The 21,249-nt window shown below is 47.3% G+C and overlaps 1 protein-coding gene across 4 annotated transcripts in view; it reads left to right on the forward strand.

Moving 5' to 3' along the window:
* Window positions 1–4,174: 4,174 nt before the first annotated feature.
* CTC1 (CST telomere replication complex component 1) overlaps window positions 4,175–21,249 on the forward strand; it is an 18,577-nt gene continuing 1,502 nt past the window's right edge. For all 4 annotated transcript variants that reach the window (XM_082679325.1, XM_082679326.1, XM_082679327.1 and 1 more), the window contains exons 1-19: window positions 4,175–4,213; window positions 7,675–7,838; window positions 10,266–10,503; window positions 10,654–10,862; window positions 11,197–11,341; window positions 14,651–14,941; window positions 15,044–15,172; window positions 15,687–15,919; window positions 16,046–16,223; window positions 16,322–16,522; window positions 17,043–17,169; window positions 17,781–17,895; window positions 18,034–18,361; window positions 18,440–18,529; window positions 18,770–18,963; window positions 19,814–19,875; window positions 19,971–20,145; window positions 20,452–20,529; window positions 21,152–21,249. The exon at window positions 21,152–21,249 is cut by the window's right edge and continues 47 nt beyond it. In XM_082679325.1, the coding sequence (XP_082535451.1) occupies window positions 4,181–4,213; window positions 7,675–7,838; window positions 10,266–10,503; window positions 10,654–10,862; window positions 11,197–11,341; window positions 14,651–14,941; window positions 15,044–15,172; window positions 15,687–15,919; window positions 16,046–16,223; window positions 16,322–16,522; window positions 17,043–17,169; window positions 17,781–17,895; window positions 18,034–18,361; window positions 18,440–18,529; window positions 18,770–18,963; window positions 19,814–19,875; window positions 19,971–20,145; window positions 20,452–20,529; window positions 21,152–21,249 (3,088 nt within the window). In that variant the 5' untranslated portion in view covers window positions 4,175–4,180. The remainder of the gene's footprint in view (window positions 4,214–7,674; window positions 7,839–10,265; window positions 10,504–10,653; window positions 10,863–11,196; window positions 11,342–14,650; window positions 14,942–15,043; window positions 15,173–15,686; window positions 15,920–16,045; window positions 16,224–16,321; window positions 16,523–17,042; window positions 17,170–17,780; window positions 17,896–18,033; window positions 18,362–18,439; window positions 18,530–18,769; window positions 18,964–19,813; window positions 19,876–19,970; window positions 20,146–20,451; window positions 20,530–21,151) is intronic.

The raw sequence follows: 21,249 nt of genomic DNA on the forward strand, positions 1-21,249 counted from the left end.
TAATTTATGGAAAGATGACATATCAAAGTAAAAGACCCTCATTGTACTGAGACCTGAAATAATTTTTCCATAGTGCCATGACAGTCATGGCTTGACCATGTAGGGACAAGAAAAGTGACTTCCAGATTCATCAGTTTGTCCCTGATCCTTCTCCTGACTTGGGTCCTATATCTCCCGCTGCCCCCTGAACAAGTGTAGCTTATTCAAAATCACTGGATCTGAGACAGCTCCCAATCCTCCATACTTACCCCACTCTTTGACAGACCCTGTGGCCCTCTCATTTGATTCTGCATGCTGCCACCAGATTAAGCTGCTAACCTGACATTTAAATCACACCAACGAGGGTGCTGGTGGATCCAGTTCAACTTACAGTCTGATCACTGTAGCCTAAACTCAACTCTCCCTCCTATGAACTAGCAGAGGTAAATCCCAGGATATAGGGCACACTTTAATGGACTTGGTAAACTAGAGCTAATCAATGAATTTGGTATAGTAGCAGGATACAAAATAAATGCACAGAAATCTCTTGCATTCATATACACTAATGATGAAAAATCTGAAAGAGAAATTAAGGAAACACTCCCATTTACCACTGCACAAAAAGAATAAAATACCTAGGAATAAACCTACCTAGGGGGCTTCCCTGGTGGCGCGGTGGTTAAGAATCCGCCTGCCAATGCAGGAGCCCTGGTCCGGGAGGATCCCACATGCTGCGGAGCAACTAGGCCCGTGTGCCACAACTGCTTAGCCTGCGCTGTAGAGCCCATGAGCCACAACTACTGAGCCCACGTGCCACAACTACTAAAGCCCGTGCCCATGCTCTGCAACAAGAGAGGCCACCGCAATGAGAAGCCCGTGCACTGCAACGAAGAGCAGCCCCCGCTCGCTGCAACTAGAGAAAGCGCACGGGCAGCAACGAAGACCCAACGCAGCCAAAAATAAATAAATAAATAAATCTATTTAAACAACAACAACAACAAAAAAAACCTACTTAGGGAGACAAAAGACCTGTATGCAGAAAACTATAAGACAATGATGAAAGAAATTAAAGATGATACAAACAGATGGAGAGATATACCATGTTCTTGGATTGGAAGAATCAATATTGTGAAAATGACTATACTACTCAAAGCAATCTACAGATTCAATGCAATCCCTATCAAATTACCAATGACATTTTTTACAGAACTAGAACAAAAAATCTTAAAATTTGTATGGAGACACAAAAGACCCTGAATAGCCAAAGCAGTCTTGAGGGAAAAACCAGAGCTGGAGGAAACAGACTCCCTGACTTCAGACTATACTACAAAGCTACAGTAATCAAGAAAATATGGTAGTGGCACAAAAACAGAAATATAGATCAATGGAACAGGATAGAAAGCCCAGAGATAAACCCACCCACCTATGGTCAACTAATCTATGACAAAGGAGGCAAGGATATACAATGGAGAAAAGACAGTCTCTTCAATAAGTGGTGCTGGGAAAACTGGACAGCTACATGTAAAAGAATGAAATTAGAACACTCCCTAACACCATACACAAAAATAAACTCAAAATGGATTAGAGACCTAAATGTAAGACCGGGCACTATAAAACTCTTAGAGGAAAACATAGAAAGAACACTCTTTGACATAAATCACAGCAAGATCTTTTTTGATCCACCTCCTAGAGTAATGGAAATAAAAACAAAAGTAAACAAATGGGACCTAATGAAACTTAAAGGCCTTTACAAAGCAAAGGAAACTACAAAGACGAAAAGACAACCCTCAGAATGGGAGAAAATATTTGCAAACGAATCAATGGACAAAGGATTAATCTCCAAAATATATAAACAGTTCATGCAGCTCAATATTAAAAAAACAAACAACCCCATCCAAAAATGGGCAGAAGACCTAAACAGACATTTCTCCAAAGAAGACATATGAATGGCCAAGAAGCACATGAAAAGCTGCTCAACATCACTAATTATTAGAGAACTGCAAATCGAAACTACAATGAGGTATCACCTCACACCAGTTAGAATGGGCATCATCAGAAAATCTACAAACAACAAATGCTGGAGAGGGTGTGGAGAAAAGGGAACCCTCTTGCACTGTTGGTGGGAATGTTAATTGATACAGCCACTATGGAGAACAGTATGAAGGTTCCTTAAAAAACTAAAAATAGAATTACCATATGACCCAGCAATCCCACTACTGGGCATATACCCAGAGAAAACCATAATTCAAAAAGACACATGCACCCCAATGTTCACTGCAGCACTATTTACAATAGCCAGGACATGGAAGCAACCTAAACGCCCATTGACAGACAAATGGATAAAGAAGATGTGGTACATATATACAATGGAATACTACTCAGCCATAAAAAGGAACGAAATTGAGTCATTTGTAGAAACGTGGATAGATCTAGAGACTGTCATACAGAGTGAAGTAAGTCAGAAAGAGGAAAACAAATATCGTATATTAAAGCATATATATGGAACCTAGAAAAATGGTACAGATGAACTGGTTTGCAGGGCAGAAATTGAGACACGATGTGGATAAAAAACGTACGGACACCAAGGGGGGAAAGTGGCGGGGGCGGGTGGTGGTGGTGGTGTGATGAATTGGGAGATTGGGATTGACATATATACACTAATATGTATAAAATGGATAACGAATAAGAACCTGCTGTTTTAAAAAGTAAATAAAATTCAAACAAAACAAAACAAAAAACGGTGGCGGGGGGGGGGCTCTTCCAGAGTTAAGAAATATTGAATGCAAAAGGAATGATTAGGTTTGGGATTTTGACTAGGCTCTGACTGGTGTTCTAATTAGGGAGCCAGTGTGGCTGGAGGGGAGTAGGAGAGAGGTTTCAGCTTCTCTGGGGGAATCTCTCATTGCTGTTGTTTTGGTGAAAAGGGAAGGAACACATCTCTGATGTAATAATGGGAAATAACTGCAAACAAAGATTTGTCTTATAAATAACTTAGCACCACAGTGCATAACTAGTTCATGCAATAAGGAATAGAGAGCTTGCATTGAATGAAGCTGAATTAGGGGATACCATAACTTGTAGAATTAAAGTCTTTATTCTCCCGTTATGACTAGAGCATTCTTATTGTCTAAAGTGTTTATACTTACTATATTATAGTCAATGTTTATTCTATCTTGCTCCAAAAACAGTTTGAAGCTCCTATAAGTGTACAATGGCGTTAAATGCCTCTCTTTTACTTTATGTCTTTAATTTCCCCTCCTTCCCTCCAGCCTCACTGACTTCTTGCATTTCTTTCCACCGCTGGGCCTTTGTGTTTGTTGTTTCACCTGTCCATTCTTTCTCTTTGATCCCCATCATATGAATCCTTCATCTCTTTCAATTCTTTAATATAAAGTCACCTTTTCAGTAAGGCCTTCTTTATACAAAAGGGACACACCACACCGCCCCCTGCATTCCATAGCACCTATTACTAACATTCTACACATTTTACCTTTTTTTTTTTTTTTTTTTAACTGTCAGTCTCCATGTTCTAGAATGTAACCTCCATGGGAGCAGGGATTTTTATCTGCTTTGTTCACTGCTGTATCCCCAAAGCCTAGAACAGTGCCTGACACATTGTTGCATGAATTCTGTGCACTCCACTGCCTATTAAGACATGGATTGATTGGTTGGTTGACTAAATTAGGGAGAGCAGAGGCTTTTATTAGTAGATGCACAAAAATTTATCAAGTTCTTATTTAACAATAAGCACTGTTCTAGGCACCAAATACAAAGAATAGAATAAAGCTTCTAGGTACTCACAGTCAAGTGGGGAAAATAGTTAAACAATTACAGCAATGAGTTAAGGCCATAAAGCAAGTATGGATGATGTGCTGCATTAAGGAGGAAACACCTCTCTGCTTGGCAGAATCAGGGAGATGGAAAGATGCATAGGAATTACCAGCTAGAATGGCTGTGTTTGAGCTCCTGAGCTCCGCCACCCCACGGATACCAGACAGGATATCACTGGGGAAGAGGCTGGGGGGGTGCCGGAGTCGGAGTGCCAGAGTCGGAGACAGAGGTGGCAGTGGAGCAGAGAGGTCCTGACGCTGAACGTGGAGAAGTCGGAGGTGGAGCCAGGGGGCGCCCGCCGATGACGTCACGGGCCAGCCTGCCTTAGAGCCTCGGCGCGCTTTCCAGGGGGTGGAGTCGCCGGGGCATCATGGCTGCCTGCCGGGCTGAGGCTCATGGCTCCGTGAGTGCTGTTCTCTGCCCCTCGTCCCTTTTTTCTTGCCTGTTCCATATTTTCTTTCTGCTCCTGTAAGCTCCACCTTGCCTCTTTGCCTCCCTGACTTAGCTGGCCGCCCCCAGGCGAGGGGGGACGGTGAGGCTCTTCGTCCCGCCCCTCTCACTTGTTCTGCGGTTACATTTATTCCACTATGGCTGTGGCGCCGGCTGTGAACCATAAATACACCTCTGTCCACTCTTTAGGCTTCAAGCCCAATGGGAAGCCAGGAGCCGACGAACGGCTAACTGTGGGGGTGTAGATTCCTGGGGGAGACCTCTGACGCAGCTGTATGGGAAAGGGGTAACCGATAATCTGGAAAAGCTTCTGAGACCCGAAGTACGTGCAGGAGTTAGCAAGGAAAAAAAAAAAAGCGCTAAAAGAGGTTTCAAGGCGGAGGCAAAAAACATGTTCAAAGGCAAGAGACAGAGTAGGTGTCTTTGAAAAACTCAGAAAGTTCAGCTGGGTGGTGGTGGAGAGCTCAAAGGTGACAGCCTCGTAAGTCTTGGTAGGCAGTGATTTCAACCGGAGGATAATTGGGAGTTATTGAAGGGTTTTAAGCAAAAGAGTGGATAAGTTTTGTTTTCGTTTCCTGAGGTAGCAGAGTAGAGAGTGGACTGCGGTGGTCTCCAACCTTTTTGGCACCTGGGACCGGTTTCGTGGAAGACAGTTTCTTTTTTTGGGGGGGATGGTTTCGGGATGATTCAAGCACATTGATTTATTATGGTCTCTATGCAGTCAAACCTCTCTGCTAATGATAATGTGTTTTTGCAGCTGCTACCCAGCGCTAGCGTCACACTGCCTCAGCTCCACCTCAGATCATCAGGCGTTAGATTCTCGTAAGGAGTGCACAGCCTAGATCCCTCACGTGCGCAGGTCACAGTAGGGTTCTTGCTTCTATGAGAATCTAATGCCCTCGCTGCTCTGAAAGTAGGCGGAGCTCAGCCGATAATGCGAGCAATGGGGAGTGGCTGTAAATACAGATGAAGCTTCGCTTGCTCACCGCCCGCTGCTCACCTCCTCCTATGCTGCCTGGTTCCTAACAGGCCACCGACCGGTACCGGTCCATGGCCCGGGAGTTGGGGACCCCTGGACTAGAGAGTATCAGTTAGAACGCTGTGATTTAAATGTAGTAAGAGATGGTAGTGACCCTGACCATGGCAGCAATGTTGAGGTTCCAGAGGTGAAAACAGAGTAAAAAGATACTGAGGAGATAGCATCTAAATTAAGTAAGCTCCCCAGATTAATACTGATATAGGCCGAAGTTTGAGAACACTGTACACTTTCTTCTCGACCTCATCCACTGACTGCATGGCTTTAATAGCCAGTGATAGATGCTGATTTTTCCTAAATCTCTACTTTGACTGTGATCTCTCTCCTGAGCTCTAGTTATATCCATCTGCCTGCCAGAGTCTCCATCTGGCCAACCTACAGGCACCACATATGCCCAACACTGAGCTTTTCAGAAAATCCACCCCTCTTCCAATGTTCACTAACTTGGCAAATAGCACCCTCAACCGAATAGTTCTGCCGTGACATGTGGATGTCCTCTTTCACGTCTTCCTTTCCCTACACAGGACCCAAGTTCAAAACACACTCTGGAGCTAAATCCCCCCACCCCACCCACTCCTGGCTTCTGAGTCAATAGACAGGATCACCTAAATATCAGTTGCATTTTAAACAGAACTTTGGTGATTCTGAGGCATCAGTACCACTTTGAGAAACAGTAGTATTCAGTGTGCCAATGGACAGGTCCTCAGGAATAGGAGCTAAAAGAGAAGATCAAGAGAGGAAGGCAAAAAGTGGGAGTGTGATGTTGGTGGGCAGTTCTGAGTGATAACCTGGTCCAATTTTGACAACACTGACCATGAACAAGAGTGTTTGACTGAGATGGGGTGAAGGTGAAAGTCAATGATAGGGCCATCCACAAGGACACTGAAGTCATCTAGAACTTGAACACTGGTTTTTCAAGCTGTTTTCAAGCTGCTAAAGGTTAACTGGATGTGGAGGAGTGACTGGAGGAGCAGGGATACAGCTATAATGGTTTTGAATTATTACTGGGGATCAAGAAGGGTAAAGGTCATTAAGTATTGTTGAACTCTGTCAGAATTTTAAAATAAATCTGCTTAGCACTAGGAGTAGGCTAAACTGGCCCCCTCCCCTAGAGTTATCTATATATAAAGGCTACTATGTCCCCAGACTCTGGTACATATACAGAGATCGTTCCTGTCCTCCTTAGGAAGCCCACATCTTAGCTACAAAGACAGAACAGGAAACAATTCCAGTGGGATTGTATCTCATATATATTTAGCTTATAGGCACTCAGATGTATACACTCCACTAAAAAAAGAGGGGGATGCTTAAAAATTATACTCTGCTTATGTCCTTTTTTGCAGTACGCGGGCCTCTCACTGCTGTGGCCTCTCCCGTTGCGGAGCACAGGCTCCGGACGCGCAGGCTCGGCGGCCATGGCTCACGGGCCCAGCCGCTCCACGGCATGTGGGATCCTCCCGGACCGGGGCACGAACCCGTGTCCCCTGCATCAGCAGGCAGACTCCCAACCACTGCGCCACCAGGGAAATCCCTCTGCTTATGTCCTTTTATGGAATGTCTGTTATTAGGCACATTTCCATTTCCATATACATATTACTGTAGTGTTACGTACTATTCCTTTTGAGCAATTTAAAGGATTTTTTTTGAGGGTGACCTTAGACCAGTCTTGTTTTTCAACTTGCTGGCTTTAGAATCAGACCCCATAGAAGGTGGGCTGCCACTGTATCTGGTGGTCATTGCTCCACGTGCAAGGTACTGTGGGAGCTCCAAGGAGGGAGCAACATTCTGCCGGGGATGCTCAAAGAAGAGTTCACAAGGAATATTTATTCTAATTGAGCACTTTAAGGATCGGTACAGGTTTGTTAAAGAAAGAGGCAAGACCAAAGCTGGATGGCCAGTTGTCTAAGTTGATTGGCTAAACTAAGACTTCTAAGGTTTCTTCAAGCTCTAAACTGCTTTACTTTACATCTTCATTTTTTCCCGGTTGACTTTTGGTTTTTTTTTTTGGCTGTGTTGGGTCTTTGTTGTTGCACGCAGGCTTTCTCTAGTTGCGGCGAGCGGGGGCTACTCTTCGTTGCAGTGCGGGGGCTTCTCTTATTGCAGAGCATAGGCTCTAGGCACCTGGGCTTCAGTAGTTGCGGTGTGCGGGCTCAGTAGTTGTAGCGCACAGGCTTAGTTGCTTCGCGGCATGTGGGATCTTCCAGGACCAGGGATTGAACCCATGTCACCTGCATCTGTAGGTGGATTCTTAACCACTGTGCCACCAGGGAAGTCCTCCCTCTTGATTTTTTAAAAAAATCTATTCCATTATTATTCCCCAGTTTCCTTGGTGGGCAAGATGGTCAGGAAGGTGTTTGAACTCGCTTCACTTTCCTCAGGAGCAAGCCTGGCTTGAGGCTGCCCAGGCCTTCATCGAAGAGACCCTGTGTCCACCTGGCAAGGAGCCTGATGTCCAGTTGACTCAGTTGGTAATTGACTGTGTGAAGACTGTCTGGTTGCCCCAGGGAAGGAACCAGGGTTTAACACTGCCCCTCAGCTACAGGTAAGGAGAAGTGGGATTCCCAGGAAAGTTAAATTTGGGATTGAAAAAGAAGGACTTACCATTTGAGTTGACTAAGGGGAAACTTAAGGGGAGAAAAAGGTGGTCTAAAGAAAACCCCTTCTGCCAGTCTTTCTCATTCTCCATCAAGCTGCTTTCCTTTTCTTGTAGTTCTCCTTAATTGGCTCAAGTCAAGTTTAGAGACAAGGAGAGGGGCGTGAGAAGATAGAAAATACGGAAAAAGAACCCTCAAAGTGGGGAGAGAGGCTGATACTATTTCGTTTTGTGCATTAGGAAACTAAGATACAGACTGTGACTTCAGCAAGTGTAGATCGTTGATTTTGAAAGACCTGAGTTTGAGGTCTTCTGAAGGTGCTTTTTTGGTTTTGTCCTTTTTAACACTATACTACCATTCCTAAACCGTTCTAGGCAATGTTAATAAAGTACTACAGGAAAAGGGTTGCATGGCCAAATAAGTTTGAGAGACATCGCATAAGATAAACTTCTCTAGGAGAATCATGAGGCTCATTGACATGTTAAAGGCTCCGCAAAGTTCTGCAAAAAGAAACCTGCTTACTTCCTCATAGAAGTAACTAGTATCTGGAGTATGAGGGTATATCATTCTTGTGAATATCTTTATATTTTTTCTATCCATGCATCTATCCCTAAGCAATATTCAGTAGTTTTACATACCTTTAGACTTTGTATAAATGGTACCATACCTTGTATATCATCTGCGGTTTGCTTTTTTGTGCTTAACATTATGCTTGTGAGATTTATTCACATTGATAGCTCTAGGTCATTTATTTTAACTGCCGTGTGGTATTCTGTTACGTGACTAAACGTATCACTTTTTTCTTTTTTTAAAAAAGGTAGAAATCTGTTTAGCTTTGTTTATTTTGTTATTTCCCAATAATAACTGAAAATCCAAAAAGAATAATTGAAAAGTGGTAAGTCAGCAATTTTTAGAAAACTTGCAACCTGTTTAAGTTTCTTGTTATTCTTCAGGATAAATGTAGACTAGATAGCACAATATGTAGAAGATGGTGGATGAAGATAGAGTAAAATTTATTTGACAGGTATAAATATTCATTCATTTTTCCATTTCCCTTCACTGAGTGCCTGCTGTGTGCCAGGTACTGTGGTGGCCTTGAAAGTTGGAGGGCAGTGGCCCATGCAAAAGGTCTGTGGTTATCACCTTCAGTTTCCTGACCCAAACCCTGAAGAATCTGAGAAAAGTGACCCCTATCCTTACTGTTTTCTGTCCTGAAGGTGCCTAGGGTAAAGGCACGGTTCCCTCCAGTTGTTTTTTTCCTAGGCTTTTACAGAAGTAGGGAAAGACAAAAAGACTTTTGAGTGAGACATACCTGGCTTTGCCACCTGCACCACTGTGTACCTGAACCTCTGTAAATTTCCTCATTGGTCTGTTTCCAGGGATTTTTGGTGAAGATTCAATGCAATATTGAGCGTGAATGGACCCAGTACAGTATGTGTATAGCAGGGGTGCAACGATGTTAGTTTCTGTCTTTGCCTTTTATCTGCTCTGAAGTCATTGGGGAAGAATGAGGCAGATGTGGAAGGGGTGTGGGCCATCTAGAACAGCATTTCTAATCTTTAGCACTCACATGTAGCTTATGTTCATGAGTGCAACAAGGAGGATAAATTGTCATGTTTTGTAACCTTATCCTGTTTCTTTTCCGCTGAAAAAACCATGGGAGTGGAGATGAGTGAAAAAACCGTGGGAATATAATAATGGTATTACAAAAATGTGAATCTATCACCACTTTGGTAATTTAACTTGTATCACATTCTTTGTGATATACCTCACAATTGGTAGTGACTCAGCAGTGTTGCGGCGCTTTGCTTAAGAATGGTTGATCTCAAACATCTCTTGAGATTTGGGAGCTTGTGATATCAACTCCCACCTCAGCCTCAGCTTCCCAGCCAGTCTCTAGTACTGTGATACGCCAGACTAGGAAGGAAACCTGGCCGGGGCCAATGAGGTTGAGCCATTAGGCAGATGCCTTAGTGCCCCCACTGAAGTTCTCTGTGGAGCTGAGAGCTGAGATGCTGTCAGGGGAGCAGTTTGTGTTGTCTCTAAAATGTTCTCCCCACCTGCTCATCTCCTCAGGCTGCTCTTACATTCCCACTCCATTTCTCTGGGTCCTCTCTGTGGCACTGTCTTGTTCAAGATATGATTCAGCACAGACTTTCTTCCTGCCTTCCCTAGGTACTACCCAGTGTTTGGACCCAGACCCCATCCTCATTTTCTTAGGCCCTCACTCCCAGTTTTTTCAATCAATCAAACTTTCTTAGTCCAGGTTCCCCATTGATCTTTCCTTGGGATCTTGGGGGATTTGTTGGGGTTGAGGATAAAATTCCTAGGCTTGAACATAGCTTTACGAAACCTCTGTTCCCTTCACTCTGCAGCTTTGTCTCAGTAAAGGACCTCAGGACCCACCAACGTCTCCCATGCTGCAGCCACCTGTCCTGGAGCAGTACTGCGTACCAGGATTGGACCAAAGAGGCCGGACCACGTGGCGTCCCCCTGCCCCGGGAACGGCTGTTACTTTTAGGGACACTAACAGACCTATCAGGGGACTTGGAACAAGAGTGCAGGAAAGGAAGCCTCTATATAAGAGATAACACTGGTACCCTGGGCTGTGAGGTGAGTAGGAAGGGGGCAGTCAGATCCCTCAGATACTAATAAGAATGGTGTCTAGGGAGCAAGACAATTAAGTCTCTGAGGGAACAAAGATGGAGGGGGGTGGACTGGATGCCAGGGTCCTGATTAATCCTTGCCCTTGGTCTTTTCTAGCTCATAGATCTGGACCTTTCTTGGTTGGGCCATCTCTTTCTGTTCCCCAACTGGAGTTACCTCCCTCCTGCAATGAAGTCCTCAGGAGAAGGGCACTTGGAGCTCTGGGGTGCCCCTGTGCCAGTGTTTCCCTTGACCATCAGTCCTGGCCCCCTCACCCCCATCCCTGTTCTCTACCCAGAGATGGCTTCCCACCTGCTCAGGCACAGGTAATTCTTCCGTGTAGGGGAGGAGGCAGCACTGTAAAACTGGGACGATGATGGTGGGTCAGTGGAAGGAGGGAAAGAAAGGCATTGAGAGTAATACAGATGGAATGTTCCCAATCAAGGGAACAGTGGGGCCTCTCAGAAAGTTAAGAGCCAGATTCTTCCAGGGAAGTGTGCCTTATCTAAGGGCAGGTAGAGTTTGAAGGAGGTTTTTAGAACAATGGCTTTGGGCTATGGAAATTTTACATCACTACTAGGTAATAGTGGAAAGGAAGGCATTTGTAGGGGAGAAAAAAAGAGAGAAATAAAAATGACTTCTGTCTCTACTTTTTTTTAGAAGCAAGCACAGAACTGTGCAGCCAAACCTTGCTGGGGAGCTGGTTCGATTGAGCGCTCTGGTGACAAGTCGAAGGAAAGCCTACTTCATCCTGTCTCTTGGTGGATCATCCCCAGTTGGCAGCCATGTGTCTGTCATCGTGCAGGTGAGGATTAGGGTCAATTCAGGGGTGTGGAGGTGTGGGAGGGGGGTACGAGCTCCTAATAGGAAAGATAACATCATAGGAGGAACCAGGTGGGAAAGGAGGACAGCTGGGGAGAGTTATTTCTGGAACAGTGCAGTTGAGGGAACAGTGTGAGTGACGCCTTCCCTACATACAGGAGGTGGGGAGTAGACTTCCCTGCTGTGCAGCTCATTCAAGGAGACAACTTTTGTATCATGTGTCCCATTTTGAAAACCTGCCAGAATCACTTGTTTTTCCCCTGCATTAGAAGAATGAGCAAGGAGAGTAGTTATCTTAACACCATTAAAACATGAAATACATGTACTTTTAGTAAAACTTGGTACTTATTGTTGAGTCTTTTTACATCAACTGGTACGATTTTATTTTTTTAATTATTATTTTTAAAATATTTATTTATTTGGTTGTGCCGGGTCTTAGTTGCAGCAGGGTGGGCTCTTTAGTTGCAGCTTGCCAGCTCCTTAGTTGTAGCACATGGGCTCCTTAGTTGTGGCATGCAAACTCTTAGTTGCGGCATGCATGTCGGATCTAGTTCCCTGACCAGGGATCAAACCTGGGCTCCCTACATTGGGAGTGGGGAGTCTTATCCACTGTGCCACCAGGGAAGTCCCTGGTATGATTTTAAAGTCATTTATTTTTATACTGATTATTGTTATATGATTTATACAATTATCTGAATAACGTTTCAGAAGCATTCAAAACAATTAAAGGATGAACGGGCTCTTTAACATGCATATCGAAAAAGGAAACTATGAAATTTACTAGCACTATAAGAATTCTTACCTGTATCTGTGTGTGTCATGAGCTGGAGTAACAGTAATTAGAGTATAAAGAAACTGAAAACGCTTACAAACCACCCAAATTTCTAATCTTGTTTTTTCCTCTTGGGTTAAAGAGGAGCTTATGTATATTGTTTACATTAGAATGTTTTAAGTCTCCTAGAGCATTCAAAAATTCTGGGCATGGTAGGATTGGCTCATTCGAGGGGGAAAGCTCTGAAATGCACTTGAATTTCTGCAGGGCAACTAAAGTAGGCCAAGCCCTTTGAGTAGTTTATAATCTTATTGTAGATTCTATATCATATTGATTTATAAAACAAGCAGAGCATAATACAGAACAGTGTGTAAGTTCCAAGTTGTGTGGTATAGTTGTAACTGCTATAGCAGGTTAGCTAGAGTTTATTATGTGGAGAGAAGCCTAAGGAGGGAGAGTTTAGACTCGATCTGGTTCTTGAAGGTGGCTAGGATTTGAATCCCTAGAAGAGAGGGAGGGCTGTCTGGGACTGGAGTATCACCTGTACCAAGATTGGCCCTTTATTGAGTATATGCTGTATGCTAGGGGCTTTGGTCATTTCAGAGGCACAAAATTGAGTAAGTTGACGGCTCTTGTCCTCTGGAAGCTCTCAGCCAGGTAAGTGAGTCAATGATTACTGTTCAGGGTCATAAGTGCTGGGGTAGAGTCATGCACATGCACAAGGCACTGTGAGGGTGCAGAGGTGGGCTTTGGAATAAGTCTGGGTGCTCAGGGGAGGAGTGATCTTGGTTTGTTTACAGGCTGCTGAAGAGACACATTGGCGAAATACCGTCACTCTAGATGATCCCAGTGAATCACCTCCATGATAGAGGAGTGAGGTCGTGTCTAGAAAGACTGAACTCTGAAGAGAGGAGTAAAGGTTCAGGGTAAACTGCTGTGCCAGGCAGGTGAGGATAAGAGATCGCTAAGCAGTGACGGAGGCGCAGCTGGAGAGGGTTAGTGTCCGTGTTTTGCCCTGGGGTGGTGTGGGCCTGTCTTCCTCAGCAGGGTTTTTGTCTTAGAAGAAGAGTTGAGGAAAGAGGGCTGTGATGCTGTAAACTCAAGGGTGAAGTGTGGGTAAAAAGGGCAGGATTCAGGGGATAGGTATTCAGGTCCTGGCATTCGGACAGAGGAAGGGAAGGACCTCAACGTCTGAATAAAGGAGAAGTGGCTGCAATATTGGGAGGTCCTAGTAAGAGGTTAGAGGAAGTCTAGTGAGCCCAGGGGGAGCAGGGGAGAGCAGAAGCAATAGTATTCAGTCATTCATTCGTGTGTTCAGTCAGACCATCATTAGCTACTTGTTTTGCATAAGCAGTAAGCTTAAGTAAAATCTTGGCAATACCTTACGATGAGTTGTGACGTCCAAGGTCTGACTGGTGGTACTCAGCTGGTTTTAGAGAGAAATGGGGGTCTGTGAAGCCGAGCATAGGGGACTGTGAAGTTCAAGTATCCAGAGTCATCAGTGTGTTTTGAAGCCCCTGAGAATGGCAGCCGTGCTCTGGGAGGGACATGCCCTAGAAGATCGTTATACTTATTAACGGTCTCATCTATGTAACTTTTTTCCTTTTGCTTAAATTTCTTCAACAGCCACCTTGCTCCATTCCATAGGAGACCCTCTGCCGTTCATTTTTATTTTCCTACTTGGATGTCTGTCCCTTTCCGAAAGACTGAAAGTCTTCAGCATGTTATTTCTGGGTTTTTTCTTCATCTCGGCCCTTCCATCCTGTCTCTGGCAACTGCCAAGGCCATTCCTCCTCCGTCCCGGCAGGGTTTTCATGGCCTTGCTCATTCTGGGTTCTGAACATTTCTGTGTTGTTGCCTGTGCTTGAGTCCTGCTCCTCTCTCCTCTCTACATCAGCAAAGCAGAGATGGCCTTCAGGACCTTGGCAAGTTCAGCTTCTTTCACTTGGCCTTCCTGATCATTCCAACCCATCCCGACCTCTTTCTTTCTCTGAAACCTTACCAGATGTGTATTGTTTTTGCCACTTGATCATACATGGCTCCATGTTATTACTTGGGTTTGTGTCTGTGCTTCCCCGTGGTTTGAAATATGTTGGAGATGAGAGAAGTCTATGATATTTCCCTTAACATCTATCCCAATACTGGATACTTACGTACCGTGTGCATACTGATTAAATAAGTGAACATTGTTTGTATGGCTGGTTTGTATGTTGGAGTGGGATGGGGAAAGGGCAGAATTTTCTGAAAGGAATATTTATATATTTTGGAGAAAGTTGTAGGGCTGGTTTGTGCCTTGGGGGAGGGATTAGGAAATATTTTCCATTTCCATGAGAGGGGAGAGATCCTGAGAGTTCTGTGGCTTAAGATTTAATTGGGGAGCAGGGAAGATGAAGAGGCAAGGAAAGGCTCTCGAGGAGTAGGTCTTTGAGGGTCACATTGTGATAGGAAGGGACCCTGGCAGAGGGGCAGCATCATGGGAAGCCTCTCACGTACCGTGTTGCCTGCTTCCGCACAAGCCAGATCCCTGCGCAGCTGGTGTGGCACCGAGCCCTTTGGCCTCATAAGGCCTATGTGCTGACGGAGCTGCGAGCGTCCAAGCTCCCTGGTCACCGTTACCGGATTTGGATGACCAGTCCCTCCTCCCGGCTTTTGCCACTGAAACCAGAATGTGTGCGAGAGCTGGAACTGGAGCTGGAAGGAGCCCCCTTGGAGACCAACCCCCAGCCACTCCCCATACTCAGCAATCCGCAAGACAAGAAGGGTCCAGGTCCAGACGGTCTCGTCCGGGACTCCAGGCTCTTATCATACACGGTGAGCATAAGGGAGAGATCCTTGAGCCCGAAGGGCAGGAAACGTGGCGGTCTCCAAAGAGGATGGGAACGGGGATCACCTGGCCCTTTGGCTTCTTTGCAGGGAACGGTCACTGGCACGCTGAATCAGCCTGCGGGCCTCTACGAGCTGGACGGGCAGCTGGGGCTCTGCCTTGCCTACCAGCAGTTCCATGGCCTCAGGCGGGTAGTGCGACCAGGAGTCCGTCTGGAGGTATGTGAGGGGCCAGGGCTGGTGACAGAAGGAGACCCTTTCAGTAGCTTGTCTTACCTTTACGGGCTGGTCCTTCTTTGCAGCAGGTCGACGCCTCTACAGCAAGATTATAAAAATAATAAATGTGTGTTGGGGCGCGGGGGTGCTTTTGTTAAGAATGATTTGGACGAGAGCTCAGGTCAGAAGGGAGTAGAGAGTGGGGCTCTGGGAGGAGCAGTTAGGTCCAGAGCCTCTCCTTTCCAGAAGGGCCTTCCAACTGGAGCTGAAGTGCAGGTGAGCAGCCAGGGCCCCGCTGGCCAGGAGCCCCCGGGCCCACAGAAAGGCTGAGTGAGGCTTCTGGGAGATGAAGCCTTACCGCAGGGGAGCGGCTTGTGATGGAAGGCGAGGCATAAGGGGCTGGAGGGAAGCAACCTGTAAAGGAGAAACTGTATTTCTCCTGGGACCCACGCAGTGGAAAACTGCATTTAACTCTGCCTGCGATCACTGAGTTGCTTTTTCCCTTCTGCCTCCCCAGCTCCAGGATGTTCACCTCCTGCAGTCAATGGGTGGGGGGACGAGAAGGCCCATGTTAGCCCCCTGCCTCCATGGCGCCGTTCTACTTCAGGGCTTCTCTCGTCTGATGCCTGAGACTCAGTCTTCCCACCGAGCCCCCGGGGCCTCCCTGTATGAGCAGCTGGTGTGGGAACATCAGTTAGGACTTCCCCTCTACCTGTGGGCCTCCAAGGCCCTGGAGGAGCTGGCCTGCAAGTGAGGAGGACGACGGTCTGGGCTGGGGAGTCGGTGGGAGTGGGACACTTCCTCTGTCAGCGAAGCCAGATTCTGGGAGAGACAGGGTCTTTGGGGGAAGTGACTCCACTTCTTTCCGTGGCCAAGGCTGTGTCCCCATGTGCTGAGACACCACCAGTTCCTGCAGCATTCCTCGCCTGGGAACCCCAGCCTGGGACTACAAATCCTGGCCCCTACCTTGGAGGTTCTCGTTCCACCTGGCTGCCCCGGTCGGAATACACACAACGAGATCCTTGAAGAGCCGCATCACTGTCCGCTGCAGAAGGTCTGAGGATGTGGGGGAATGGAGTTGGCAGAGCTAACGCCCTGGGGGACACCCCGGGCACAGGGGACACATAATCTGATGTCTCTTCTCTCTGACAGTACGCTCGACTGCAGACCCCCTGCTCTTTCCCTACACTGGCCGCCCTGAAAGAGGAAGGGAAGTGCAGGGCCTGGGCCTCCTTTGACCCTAAGACCCTTCTGCCCCTCCCAGAGGCTTCTCACCTGCCCAGTTGCCAACTCAATCAGCGCCTGGCCTGGTCCTGGCTCTGTCTGCTGCCCTCTGCCTTCCACCCGGCCCCAGTAAGTGTGTTTCCAGCAGGGCTCAGGGGACTTCCTCTTTTTGCCATTTTCACTACCACTACCGTAGTCCTTTCTTGTCATTTTGATTACACTAGCCTTCTAACTAGAATACTCCACCTCTTCTTGGCCCCCTCTAATCCGTTCTCTTGTAGCAACTAGAAAGGGATGGGGTACAATTGAACATCGATTATAAAACTCTCTTAATTTAACTGCTTCTCTTGTTTCTACCAGTGTGTATAAAATCAAACCCAAACTCCTTATTATGTCTTGGGAGTTCCTCCATGGTCTCCTAGCTCTAACCTCGGTTTGTATACTTTCTCTCTGGCTACTAAATGTGTGAATGCGGTGCATTTTTTCCACATCTGTCTACCTCACTTCAATATAAATTCTTTGAGGTCACAGACCATGTTTTTGTGGTTCACTTTGTAGCTCTAACAGTTAACACAGTGCCTGGCACGTGGTAGATGCTCAGTATATCTGTTTAATAAGACTTGATGCCTCGGCCTTCGTCTCCTTGTAGGTTCTGCTTGGGATTCTGGTGCCTTCGTCTCGTAAAGGTTGTCTGCGACTTCAGGACCAAAGCGGTTCCCTCCCCTGCCTACTCCTGGCCAAGCCCTCGCAGCCCCTCGCTGACCCCGGGCTCATAGGTTTGGAGTTCAGAGGTGGAGAGAGATGGTGGTGGGGTAGAGGTTCTCCGAACTGGGGGCTTGGCAGAAAGCACTTCTGGGATTTACTAGAGATGCTGGAGTGGCTTCTGTTGATCAACCAGTCTGGCGGGAGGTGTAGGAGGCTGGTATTGGCAGGTGGTGTAAAGGAGCAAGGGGTTCCTGGCCAGAACTACAATTCCCAACATTCACTTCTCCCTCCCTAGGCACACCAGGATGACAACTTCCATTTCTTACCTTCTTAGTGTGGAAGAGTAATGGGGCTTATTTGGGCTTATTGAGGTTTGTAGGCAGGGAAACCCTGGAGAGGAAAGCTTTTCAGATCTCGGAGCAGGCGTTTTAGGGATTTATGAGAAAGTAGAATCAAGGCCTCTCAGCCTAGGTGGCCGGGGGTGGGATTGGCCATGCAGATGGAATGGTTTCTCCCTTGGAGGTATGACTCCTCCAAGATGGGGCTCCGGCCTAGGCCTTCACGTTGTGTTAGGGGAGCATCTCTGGCCTGAGTCAGGCAGTGAGACCTGCAGGGCGGTCGGCTCTACTGCCCATCCCACAATCCTCCCCTCTTGCCAAAATAGAAAACTTTCTTCCTCCAGGCTGCCTGGTGCGGGCGGAGAGGTTCCAGTTGGTCGTAGAAAGGAATGTCAGAAGCAACTTCCCTTCCTGGAAGGAGCTGAGCATGACAGACTTCATGCAGAAGAAGCAGGCCAGGTTGGTCCTTAGGGTGGTGGCTGTCCTCTGAGACCCTGAGGGGAAGGGGAAGGGCCCGGTGCAGGTGGTAGAACTCTGGGGCCCACAACATCCAGTGCCTGCATCGCTAAGAAACCTATTCCTTGTCTCTCCCGACAGAGTCTATGTCCAGATTTTCCTGGCTGATGCCCTGATCCTGTCTGTGCCCAGACCCGTCCTTCACTCGGCCACCTCTTCAAGGCCTCCTCAGACAGAGCCCTCCCTGCCAGAGGGTCCCCACATAGGCCAGAGCCGGCTGTTCTTGCTGTCCCACAAGGAGGCACTGATGAAGAGGAACTTCTGTGTCCCCCCAGGAGCCAGTTCGGAGGTGCCCAAGCCCACCCTCAGCTTCCTCGTGTTAGGGAGCTGGCTTGGGGGCACCCAGAGGAAGGAGGGAACTGGATGGGGCCCACCCGAGCCCAGGGAAGGTGAAAACTCGGATCAGAAGGTAAACTGGGGCCTGGGACCTGGGACCTGACGTCCTGTGCCCCAGCTCCTGTCTGAGGGACCCTGCTCTCCCCCTCAGGTTCTCCTCATCTTCCTCAGCTCCTCAGTCCGCTGGTTTGAGTTCTTGCACCCAGGGCAAGTGTACCGACTCGTGGTCCCTGGCCCTCCCGTGAGTGCCCAGTTCACCATGCCCTTCCCCAGAAAGCATTTTTTGGCTTGGGGTCTGGAGAGGAACTTCTAGGTCTCCTAGAAGAAGGGTGGATTTAGATCAAATAGAAGGCCTGTCTGTGTCTGGATCACTTCCTTCACTAGGCTCCAGAGAGGAAACAAAACTGGATCGTAGTATGTTAGGAACCTGTCTCCGGACCAGGACACACTCAGAGACAATCATCTCCCCATTTCCTGGCAGACACCAATGGTGTTCAAGGAGGGTGGTTCATCCTGCGTATCACTGCGTCCTCTGGAGCTGGCTGGCTGTGCGTCCTGCCTCACTGTCCAGGATGAGTGGACCCTGGAACTTGCGAGCTCCCAGGACATCCCAGAGGTGCTGGGTATCAGCAGGGCACTGCCTGAATCCTCGCTGACTGACCTGCTCAGTGGCAAGTAAATGTCCAGCAGCTTCTCCAGCTAGTTTGGCTGCTCTCTCTTCCTCTGCAGTCGTTGGGTGGGATGAACAGCCCATTCTCTGCTACAGTGTGTGTTTCTTGCATGTGATTTAGCTCCTAGAGGAATGATGTCACTCTAAGATGCAAGTTGGGTTTCACACTTGATTTTCCCCCAGTATGTTACTGTTCTGAAACGACTGAGCAGGCTTTCTCACAGTTTAGGAAAAGCTTCAGCAATAAAAGGAAATATAAGAAACAAAAAAAACAAGGACAAAGCTGAAAAGCTTTAGGGAAGAACCTTCCTTTGGTGCAAGAAGTGGCTAACTATGGCTTTAGGAACAGCTGTACTTTCCTCGTGTAGGCTTTTTCGGGGTAGCTGCAGTGCAGTTGAAGAAGCTGCAGAGATACTTCCCCCCTGTGTAAACAAACAAACAAACACCCTACTGGATTACATGTGTAATTTTTACAAAGCCAATCCCTATCAGAAGTGAAAGTTTTCAAGGACCTGTGATTTGAAGGGAGTGGGTGTGGGCCCCAGCATACAAAGCTGTGAACAGTGGACTGACTGAGATTCTAGGTGTAAATGCAAGTGCAGATTCACCTCTGCTGGGGCGTTCCTTGGTGAGGCCTCTGAGTGCAAGGCTGTGTGGGTTTTGAGTGATCTGCACAACCCTGCTTTTCCCATGAACCCTGTTACTTTTAGCGTGCGGTTTGAGACAGTGCAAGGCTTTCCAGGGCCTCATAGTTAATGTTCCGGCAGACACTGTAACTCCTTTCTGTCCTTGGGTCTGACTCCAGTCTCTGCTTTCTTAGGCCTCCATTCTCACTGTATTTCTCTGACCTTCCAGTTTCACAGATTCCTTGGTGTCTTTCTCAGCTGAGATTTTGTCACATCTCTGGATAAAGCCTGGTAATGACATCTGTTTTGGGGAAAGGTATGAAATAGAGTGATGGGACCTTGTGATCCTGAGAGAGACCACTGACCCCTCGCCTCTCCTTCTGTAGGGAGCTCTGGGGCCACGAGACGATGTGTGAAGCTCACCGTAGCCCTGGAGACGGCCGACTGCGAATTCCCCCCTCACTTGGACATATATATTGAAGACCCACACTTGCCTCCCCCACGGGGACTTCTTCCAGGAGCCCGAGTCTACTTTAACCAGCTAGAGAAAAAGGTTTCCAGGTGAAGATCTGTGTTGATGTCCTTGCCTCCCCTTCCCACTGATGTGGTTCTCTTGAACGCTCGCCCCTATGTGTGTGGCAATGACACCTTCTCTTTGGTATTACGTTTGCTGTGTTTCTCTGGCGTTTATGCCCTCTGCCCCCGCGAGATGTTCCAGACCAGTCCTTCCCTTATTCTTCCCTCTGCTCCAGTAGAGCCGGGGTTAGGGCATGTCCCTCGGGGGAGTGGCCTGGCCTGTGTTGCAGTCCCAGCTCCTACCTCACATTGACTTCTTTCTCCTCATCACTCTTCCTCCTCCCCCTGCAGATCCCACAATGTTTACTGTTGTTTCCGGTCGTCTACCTATGTGCAGGTCCTGAGTTTTCCCCCAGATACCACAATCAGGTCAGTGGCCCAGGCCTCGGTCCCTAAACTTCACAGCCTCACATCTGCATACCATACCTGTTCCAGGGTCTGGAATTTTTGCCATAACTACAGTCTTCTCCACTCCTAGCAAAATATGTTGAGTTGCAAGGATTTCCTCTGCTTCAAATAAAAGATGTCCAGTACCTATCATTTTACCCAGAAAGATTTAGCATTCTAGGATTTTCAAGGCTTTTCAGTCCAAAATACAAATCTTTCTTGGCTAACATCTTGGTTTTTCAAGACTGAGAAATAACTGATGACAATCAGAGATCAAGAATCAAAATGGGGGACTTCCCTGGTGGTCCAGTGGGTAAGACCCTGCGTTCCCAATGCAGGGGGCTCGGGTTTGATCCCTGGTCTGATCCCTGGTCGGGGAACTAGATCCTGCATGCTGCAACTAAAGATCCCGTGTGCTGTAACGAAGACCCGGCGCAGCAAAAACTAGGAGAAAAAAAAAAAAAGAGTCAAAATGGGGGTCATGGGGCTTCCAGGAGAGCCCAGAAGCCACTACTGTCCCCATCCGTATGCCTGCTGAGTCCTTCCAGACACACCCTGCTTTTAGAACCCTGTTGGCTGTTTCTTGACCCCTTTCTCTCTTTAGTGCCCCCCTGCCCCACATCTACCTAGCCGAACTTCTGCAAGGTGAGAAGGCCCCATTCCGGGCCACTGCCTCTTGCCACGTCGTTTTGGTCTTCAGCC

This window comes from Grampus griseus (assembly GCF_964374135.1).
Source record: "Grampus griseus genome assembly, chromosome: 20".
In the NCBI taxonomy this organism is placed as follows: domain Eukaryota; kingdom Metazoa; phylum Chordata; class Mammalia; order Artiodactyla; family Delphinidae; genus Grampus; species Grampus griseus.